General features: G+C 40.4%; 1 protein-coding gene across 4 annotated transcripts in view; it reads right to left on the reverse strand.

Annotated features, from left to right (window-relative positions):
• Arap2 (ArfGAP with RhoGAP domain, ankyrin repeat and PH domain 2) overlaps nucleotides 1-9,841 on the reverse strand; it is a 167,301-nt gene that overhangs the window by 145,617 nt on the left and 11,843 nt on the right. For 3 of the 4 annotated variants that reach the window (XM_013350802.2, XM_005359243.2, XM_013350800.2), the window contains exon 2: nucleotides 4,986-6,018. In XM_013350802.2, coding sequence (XP_013206256.1) covers nucleotides 4,986-5,881 — 896 coding nt within the window. In that variant the 5' untranslated portion in view covers nucleotides 5,882-6,018. Of the gene's footprint in view, nucleotides 1-4,985; nucleotides 6,019-9,532; nucleotides 9,597-9,841 lie in introns of all 4 variants that reach the window. The other variant, XM_026785085.1, reaches the window with a different exon arrangement.

The following is a 9,841-nucleotide window of genomic DNA, read 5'->3' on the forward strand; positions in this document are numbered from 1 at the left end:
GAATTTCTCTCTGTAATGTCTGCATATTGAGGTCTGTGACCATTTGGCACTGGTTAACAAATTGGTGGACTCTTGTCTTGTTAGGTCTATGTCTCCTGTTCACAGCCTTCCTTAGTTCCTGTACAGTTCTCTGTGTAAGGTAAGGCCTTACAGAGTCCCCTGTCTCCATTCAACTTTGCCATGTCCATTGTTGTATGTGCATAGATCATGTTTAAGCAGTCATACTAGTGAGACTTTAGGGGTTCAGGTTTTGAAATTACTATGATACACAATCTTACAGCAAACTCCCTGACTCTCCAGCTCTTCTAATGTTTCTGGTCCCTCTTCTGCAATATTTTTTGAGCCTTTAGTTGTGAAATTTGCTTTGTAGATGTATCCATGGATTAGCTCTACAACTCTACATTTCGAACGGCTGTAGCTTTCTGTAATAGTCTCTGTTCATTGAGAATTTTCTTTGATGAAGAGTGAGAACATATTTGGGCTTAAGGGCAGATACAGTAGAATAAGGGATTATGCTGGTGGCAACTGTAGGTCCTCATTCAAATCCATGACTTCACTAGCCCTGGGTAGTTGGTAGGTTTCCATACCAAATATGATTTCCCTCTTATTGATCTGGTCTTAAATCTAATTAGAGAGCTACTGGTTACCACAATGGTATGTATGACTCTACTGTACCCTTAGGATTATCTTGGCAGGTGGGTGTAGTGGGAACCCAACTTCTTAATACGAAGTTTTCAAAAAAAAAAAAAAAGAAAGAAAGTTCACTGCATATATAAGAATTTTACTCCAGATTATAGATAACTCATTATTGTATAGCCTTCTAGTTTTAAAATACTTGCTAAAATTGAAGTGTTAAATGAAAGGAAAAGCCCACAAGTCTTCCTATGTCAGAAGCATTCCCTGTGAGAGAGAGCTCTACTGTGAATGCATACAGCAAAACCGAATCCCTTGGGAACTCTGGCAGATACCGTGAGATAAGGAACATTAGGATTAAGTCAGGTGGCATGTGCTACTTTTTGCAAGTTTTAGAGAATATTGATGCTCATATGGATTGCACAGGGCCTGTGGAGCTGCACGCTCATCCTGAGAGTCCCAACAGGGCTTGGAACTAGATGGATGCCGGAGTGAGAGGAGACAGCGTCACCAGTAAGAACAAGAATTACTGGCACAGGAACCCTCACAGAGAAGAAAGGTAAGAAGCAGTGAGCACCCTTACAAACTGAATGGGGCAAAGGGTAACCAGCTTTAAAAGGAAAACTAATTCTGTGGAAAGTGTAAAGAAAAGCAAAAGGTTCTTTTTTTCTTTTAATGAAGTCTGTACAGACTACTCTGGTTCTAGTGGTCCACTTCTGTCCTTGATGATAAGAATATTTTTCCTTTCACTGGGAAATTTCACCTTTCTGCTTTTAAGAAATAATGTCAAGGTTAGAGCAATGCCCTCCCACCTGATGTTTTTAAATAACTGCATGAAGTCTTTTTAATTTAAAATAGTTCAAATGCCAGGGTGGTATAGTTTTGACTCCGTTGGATGGAAACAATTTCTTTATCACATGAAAGCCTGTTGATATTAAATCTGAGAACATTTAGAAGTAAAATAACATTAGGATTAGTTATAAATAATCTAGTATTGACTGCCTGTGCACCGTTCACAGTGTGGTTTTAGACTTGGTCATTGAAATACTTCCCCTTCCTGATTGTGGAGTAAAGAGAAATATACACATGCACAAGGCATGGGGAAAGCTGGGGATGTAGCCCATCTGGGCATGTTTTCATAGCATGCAGAAAACCCTGGATTAAATGATTATCCGCACCGAATAAACCAGGTGTGGTGGTGCACGCCTGTTATCTGAGCTCTCGGGAGGTACTGAGATCATCAAAGGAGAGAGCAAAGGAAAATATTTCCTGAAGGCCACTGTCTGCTTTTCTTTGTGGTCCACTGAGTTACAGATAGCACATGCATAGCTTCACGGTGCTATAATATGGTGCATCAAATACAGCTGTGGATTACACAATGGGAGTTTCTCTTTGGTCAAATAATAACATATCCAAAAGATACGACACACATTTTTTTTTTTTTTTTTGCACCGGATAACATTTGTCTCCTCCCTCTGTCCTCTCTCCCCACTTATCAGACACAGTTAACATTCTAGCACAATGAATTGTTTCTCTTCTTGCCTTGACTTGCTCTGAATTCACACCTGTTCCTTTCTCTGGAGGGCAGGTCTAGTGTGGTGGGGATGGGCAGTATCAGGCAAACTTCCTCCTTTACTGTCCTCACTTTGAGTGGGTGCCATTCCTTTGAAGCCTACAGCAGAAAATAACTAGACTCTTGTTGTTTGCCTTAGGAATTCTGGGAGTGTCCTGTAATCGCATGCAGCATAGTCCTGATCAAGGAAAAACATGAGTCTTAAGCCACTAAAAGAAATATATTCTGTAACCTTTCCTCCCTTATGGTTTAATGGTTTTTGTTTATTGTTCATAGACATGTTTAATACTTGGCATGGCTTGCAGAAGCCTATCTTTTGATAAAGCACCTTTGGAATGTTTAAAGAAGAGGAAAAAAAATCTGCAATTGTGGGAAGGGGATAGTGCCCAACTGTGCAGTGACAGGGATCTATCTGCCCCAGAACAGTTAAAATCAAAACCTGTCATCTCTAGTCCTCTTTGAATTTCTTAAAATCCTTGGCTCTGACATGGTGGTGCATGTCTATAGCCCCATCCCTCTGGAGGCAGAGGGAGGAGGATTGTAGGTTCCAAACCAGCCTGAGCTACGTAATGTGAGACCATATTAGATAAGAACAACAGACTTCTTCCTAGTGTGGAAGACTATTTTATATCTTTGAGAGCAAAATGAGCAAAAGGTATAAAAGAGTGATATGCGGTTATTGAATTGAATAAAGAATTATATACGTTCATTTGGTTTTGAAGCATTGTTAGAGAAAGGGGTTTTCTGAGATTTGTTTGTGGAGAAAAATATTTAATATAGGTTTACAAGTGATGGGGAAAGAGTGAGGGTCAGGTGGGCAGAAGGGGCTGGCAGTTGTATGCACACCCAAATAGACCCAGCAGCAGAACCACTGTAACATGTGACCAACATGCCTTTAATGCAATTGTTGAATATTTTGATAATATTATACTTTTGTTTTACAGTGTATCATTTTTAAGCAATATACTAACATCTTCCTTTATTATCTCAAGATATATATTTCATATGCTAAATTTTGCGTCAACATATTCCAATAACTGTATGTAAGGAGAAATGTGCTGTTTGCTCAGTTTATTTTCTTTCTTCCACACAGACATGTTCCTCATGTATTTAGTTGTGGCAATTCTTAACCTCAAGTTACCTTGGGTGTGTTGTCTACTACTTCTAAAAATAAATACTGAATTGCAAAAGTGGAGGAAAAATGAAGTTGGGTTTTCAGCACTATAGAGCAAGCTAGTCACTGTGTGTGACACTGATTTCTGGTATTCACCAGGTTTCTTCCTCTCTGAGAGAACTGGCACTTCTCTGGAATGAAATCTCAGTTTCTTGACCCTGAGATCCTGAGAAAATTAAACTCAGATTGCGACCGCCTGAGTAACACAGAGGGAACCCTCCCTACATCTAGGGCCTCTGTGAAGAAAGGACAACAGACTGAAAATTACAGGGCAAGCTAGGGCCTGCACATTTGATAGATGATATTTTTACTGCTGACTCCCAGCAAACACCAGATTTTGCTATTGATTGGTATCAGGCCCATCATGACAAAGAAAAATAAATTAGGGTTTGTGCCTCAAAGACTTTATGCTTTTTGTTTGTTTGTTTGTTTGTCTTTTTGAGACAGGGGTTCTCTCCAGCTTTGGGGCCTGACCTGGAACTAGCTGACTTCGAACTCACAGAGATATACCTGCCTCTGCCTCCCAAGTGCTGGGATTAAAGGTGCCATCACCACTCAGCTTTTGTGTTCTAATATATTAGAAATACTTAAGTTCAACCAAGTCATACATTGCTACATTGCTATACTTTATAATGATGTCTTGTCACCTATTCTCTTGAAACACAATTCAATGACTATGGGTCCCCTAGGGCAAGGGAAAAGTAGCAGCCACAGATTAAGACTGTGATGGAGGCTCTGCAGAAGCCTGTCGGTCTGGAGTGTGTGCAGGAAGCCTGAAAAGCTCTATAGCTGTTATCACGACTGAATCACATCTGAATGTCCAGCAGAGATAGGTATTAGCTCTCAGTGGAAAGATGGGTGAGTCATACCCAACCCATCCCTGGAGAAAACCCCAGCTACTAATAAATGGTAGAAGGTTCTCTCTACTGTAGTCTGCTTCTGTGACATTAACTAGATACCACAGAACACCTGAAACCATTTGTATTTGGTAGGGTCCCTCTCACTGGGGTTCCTGAGTTCTGTGGTTTATGAACATTGCTTCACACAGTATTTCTGCCATATTTTTACCCTTGTCTTCAATATAAGACTGTAACCCTTTCTGTATTCTATATCCCCCTGCCTAGAACACATACTTCCAAGTTCAACAGATTTGTGTTGAATTATTAATTGGTCCAAGCACTGTGCCAGGCAATGAGAAATGGGCATTAGGAGTGCATTCCCTGCCAAAGATTAAATAATAAAATAGAGAGAAAGAGTCAACAACTCAAACATGTGATCCATGCTAATGGAACACAGTACCAGATGAGGAGAGAAGATAAAGGAATATCCAGGGGAAGAGAGGAGAAGGGATGTTGCCCCAGTGAAACAAGGAAAGGCTATAGTCCTCAGTAGATATGTATGAACTTGAAACAGACTCTAGGATATATGGGAAGTACAAATAATATGGGGGTAAAAATGTCTGAAAAAATTATGGAAAGCCTGGATTAAATATACAGAGGTCAAACAAACAGAGGTTAGCCTTAGAAAGAACACTGAAAACACTGTCGCTAGCCATAAGTGAAGTCTCCCACATTGAATACATAAGGTTTCTGTAATAGTTTTTACCTCCCTGAAACTGCTTTTGTTGACCCTGGGATCTCTGGTACAGGTCGATGTCTCAGCAGAAACGATCGAGAAGGTCTGGAGACCAACTTGCTCCGGCTTCTCATGGGTGTGTGGATTGGTGATGATGGAACATAGAGATCATTCACAACCATCTCTCCTTGAAATTGAAAGAACGGGGATGCTGGGGAGCTTTCTAAAAAGCCATTAGTACCATTTCCAGAATGTGTTTCTGATGTTGGATAGTCCACAGAGGGAAGACGTTCAGGGTTTGTGCTCGGAGCCTTGATGGAATTTTCTGATATCAAGTTGACTTGTTCTGTTTGTTCTTCTCCAGCTGGACAATCCACAGTCTCCTGGGTAGCCAAAGAATCTATTTTAACATTTACACTACCAAATAAAGAATCCTGTGACGAATCCACATTCTGGTGTAGTTCTTCTTCTGGAAAGGGCGGGTCACACGGAGGAAGGGATAGCTTATTTTGTGACTTAGGAGACTGACAATTTCCCACACCAAAGGTACTCATTGTAACCGTCTCCACCTGTGTCAGGCCAGGTCTATGAACGCTAATAGAATCAGAAAATTCTGTGCAGGTGTTGCTGCTGGAAGACGGAGGATGCTGATGCTCTTTTGAGGTGGTGCCATTCTTTGCTTTCTGAACGTTTGCATATATTGGGATGTCTTGCATCTTTGAAAAGATCATTTCTAACTGTTTAAGTATCCTCCTACGGTGTCCTGTTGGTGAGATTCCAATCTGGTGTAGCACACTATCGTTTATCGATGTGCAGTCCTTCACAGTATAAAAACCGAATTCACGGAAATGTAAGAGGTACTGCTCCAAATTGATGCTCATTAGGAAATCTCTGATGTCCACATTTACTTCACTGACTGAGGACATAATGGTGGCTTCATTACTACCTGAGTATTAAAAAGCAGCACGGTGAGACATACACAGGATGTACTTCTTATGCGTTCTTTCCTCTATTACTTTGTAGAAAGTTTTTGCAATGTTCTTTTCTGTTCGTATGTTCAAGCCTGAAGAAAAAAAACAATTAGGATAATTTTATTATTATAAAATGTAATACATATGTGTACTGTGTTCGTGTGTGTGTGTGTGTGTGTGTACTGTATACACAATTTCTTTCAGTGTTGCTTGGATTCAAGCCAAAATCTTCAGACATGCTAAGCGAGCACTTTATCCCTAAGCATCATTCTCAGCCCAGGATACTTTAACTAGTAAAGCCTAATTTTGCACTATATTTACCCAGTGAAAACAGAATAGAAATTAAGACAACTGCCAACTTCTAAGGTTGGACTCTTTGGTGGAACTGAAAGCAAATCTCTAGGCTTACAACAAAGCTGCAGGGCAGAAATGCTGTGACAATACTAAGATTAAAAAAAAAAAAAGAAAATGAGTCTCACAATGCATGCGACAATGTGACAAATTTATGTCCTTTACTGATGAAAACACAATTAAATGATAAGACTGTTCTCAAAGCATTTCTGGAACAGTTTTATACTGTTCACCAAAACAAAACCAAAAAAACCAACCAAACCAAAAAAAAAAAAACCTTAAAGGATTCAAAAAAGTAGAATCACACAGCTGGGCAAGATAAAGACCTGGGTAATAATTTACATACTGGACAATACAATAACAACTGGAGATAGTCACTCCCTGAATAAAATTCCAAGTGTTACTACGCAACTTCCCAAGAAATACCTTCAAATCAAATAGTAAGCAGCCAGTCAGGCACAAGACTAAGAATTAATATTAAATATTCGCAGGGTGAACCTCGAAACTCAACCAAGAATAACTCCCCATTAGAGGTATGTACCACTAGCCCTAGAATCAACAGCCTCTTAAAAAGCTAATTTATCTCGGTACTTCATATAAGGATGTGTTGATATCTATACTTTACGCTTCAAAGAAAAGAAAATAACTATATAAAAGTTTAACATAAATAAAACAAACAAGATAAAATTCCCTAAGCAATTTCCTTTCTGCAGTATGTCTGGAGGCCACAACTGCTATAAGCGCTCCAAAGGTCACTGGATAAACTTGGCATGCCCAAGTGAACAAACGTTATAAGCTATTGCCTTGAATATGTAAAAAGATAAGCAAACAAACAGTGTTAAAAGCAGAGTTTCCGAGGAGAACACCCACCTTCACTGAGTACAGAAGCAGAGAAGGTAAGATGACAGAGAGCAAACCAGGAAGTGCCTGTGTCAGGGATGGTTTGGGAAGGGAGCTAACCCACACTGCCAAAGAAATCACTACCTCTTTACTTTGTAGCTGATTGTGTTTATTTTCTTCTTCTCTCCCTCCTCCCCCCACCCCAGGACACTGGCTGGAACTAACTGCTACAATGTACAAAATAAGAATTCAGATTGCTATAAATTATAAACACAATGAACTGCTTAGCGATTTTAAAGGCTCAGATGCACTGTCATTTTGGGTAAAATAAATCACAAATGTCATAGTCATGGTTACCGTCTCTCACAAAAGCCTCTAAGTACAAGAAAACAATTTTAATAAAACATACAAGTATTTAAAGAAAATTTCAGATTTTTCCATAAGTGGTATACATCATCCACCTAGTCACCCAAATCTGAGATCCAGACCTGAGAACCCCAGCCAGCCCTTGACTTATCAAGCACAAACAGGCAACAGGCAAACTACTGGTTTTATCCTTTGCTATAGACTAAGTTATGGCCTCCACCCCAAAATTCCTATGCTAAAGCCCTAGCCTTCCAGGGGACTCAATTCAGAGCCAGAGATTTCTTGGAACTAATTACTTAAACGATGCTGTTCTGATACAATAGGATTAGATCCTTATAAGAAAAATCACAGACTTTGTTATTTCCCTGGAGAGGTCATAACAACCCCACCCAAGCAAGGATGTGGCAAAAAGAGAGCGCTCACAAGACAGAACCAGAATCAGCAAACCAGCAACTTGACTCAGCCTCTGGACCTTTGAAAAATGCATTTCTGTTGTTGAAGCCACACACTCACACTCTGTGTATTTTGTTATATCAACTACTCTCACTCACATAGTCATCCATTCTCATGGCCTGTGCTGCGGCCCAGGACCGGAGGATAACTCTTGCCTGAAAAACTGCAACTGTTTCTGACTAAATCCCTCATTGCCTTGGTTAGTGAATTATCAAAGATCATAGTTTCAAAATTGTCAAGCTGAAGTTTCTTATAGTGCCATGACACATGCTAGCCTCTGAAAAACAACAACAAAAACAGTAGTAGTAGTAGTAGTAGATTCTACCGATGCAAAAAGCAAGCATATGCCAAGTGTTATACCTTGTAAATATTTCCTTGTAGGAAGTCAATCCTGTTGAGAACTCTGCTATTCCATTCATCAAACTATCTCAAGCAGTCTAACAGAGTCCCTCACTCATTTTAGCTCATTGGTAACTCTTTTCCTCTGAGGCAGAAAGCTCATTATTTTTGCTCCTTTAGCATATGGGGTATCTGCTTGTCTATGCACCATGTATAGTTCTGAGGAGGCAGGTAGTACCTCCTCTACGAAGGTTAACAGTTGGAAACCTAAAATAAAATGGCATGGAGCCGGGTGGTGGTGGCGCATGCCTTTAATCCCAGCACTCGGGAGGCAGAGGCAGGCGGATCTCTGTGAGTTCGAGACCAGCCTGGTCTACAGAGCTAGTTCCAGGACAGGCTCCAAAGCCACAGAGAAACCCTGTCTCGAAAAATTAAAAAAAAAATGGCATGCCCTTTTCTCCATATGTATCTATAACGAGAGCTTAGAATGTGAGTTATAGAACTGGACTGTTAGAGATAGAAGTGATCAAAAGACATTTATATTGCTAGATTTGTTTGTTGTGTGTGTCTGTGTTCTTGTACACAAAGACTTTCACAGGATAAACTTTATTTCCTGGTGTCTGAGCCACGGACAGATACAATAGTGTTCTACCCAAAACCATCCCTCTGCTATCATCCACTGTCCGAAGTATGGCTACACTGACAATTTGGGGGACCTGAAAGTGGCTCTCCACCCACAGGCCTTGCAGTTCTTTTCACTTGAATACTGTATCTGTCTTCCAATCACCTGACTTTTTAACAGTCTGACTTCAAGGACTGAGCAACCAAGGGTGTTGATATATGTCTATCTTTCCTGAGAGACTTTAGCTCCAAAGAAAGTAATGAAATACAAAGAGATGGGAATGCTCTTAAATATGAGACAGGAGCAGCCCTTCTGTGCTTTGACTTTCCATGAGGTTACTGGAAGGCAGAGTCTGACTCAATGGCTCTCCAGGGACTGGTGTGGGAATCTGCTAGACAGCAACACCTACGGATAGCAGGACTAGAAATGTCTCCTGACACCCTCCAAACATGATTGGGCTGTGTACTGAAGCTTGGTAATTAGAGTTCCAAATCCTCTACAGCTCCCAAGTCTTCTCTAGACCAATCCACTCAAGTCGCACCTTGTCGTTCTTTTTCCGTAAGTGAAAAACATTCTTAACACTCTGCACGCAAGACACCGCACAAATCTGGAGCCAGACCATGTGCATGCCTTACCTCCTTCACTTCCTAGAAGCATGAACTCAAGTACAGGTCCAAAGTAGTGATTCAGTTTCGTTTTCTGTAAAATGCAAACACTCAGATGTACTCATGCATTGGTATAGAGAGCATGTGGCAGAAGCTACTCCAGACGACCTAGTGATCACCCATACTACACATTCAACTCCATTACAAAACCCATGTTCACTATGTATAAGTCCCCACTGTTGATTCCTTTCTATTATTAGAGAAATGGCAGGGCCAGAGTTAAAGTGTAGAGAGGAGTTTAGGGTCCATGGAAGGTGATCTTATTCTATGTCATTAAAA

The sequence above is a fragment of the Microtus ochrogaster genome, linkage group LG1 (assembly GCF_000317375.1).
Source record: "Microtus ochrogaster isolate Prairie Vole_2 linkage group LG1, MicOch1.0, whole genome shotgun sequence".
Taxonomy (NCBI): Eukaryota; Metazoa; Chordata; class Mammalia; order Rodentia; family Cricetidae; genus Microtus; species Microtus ochrogaster.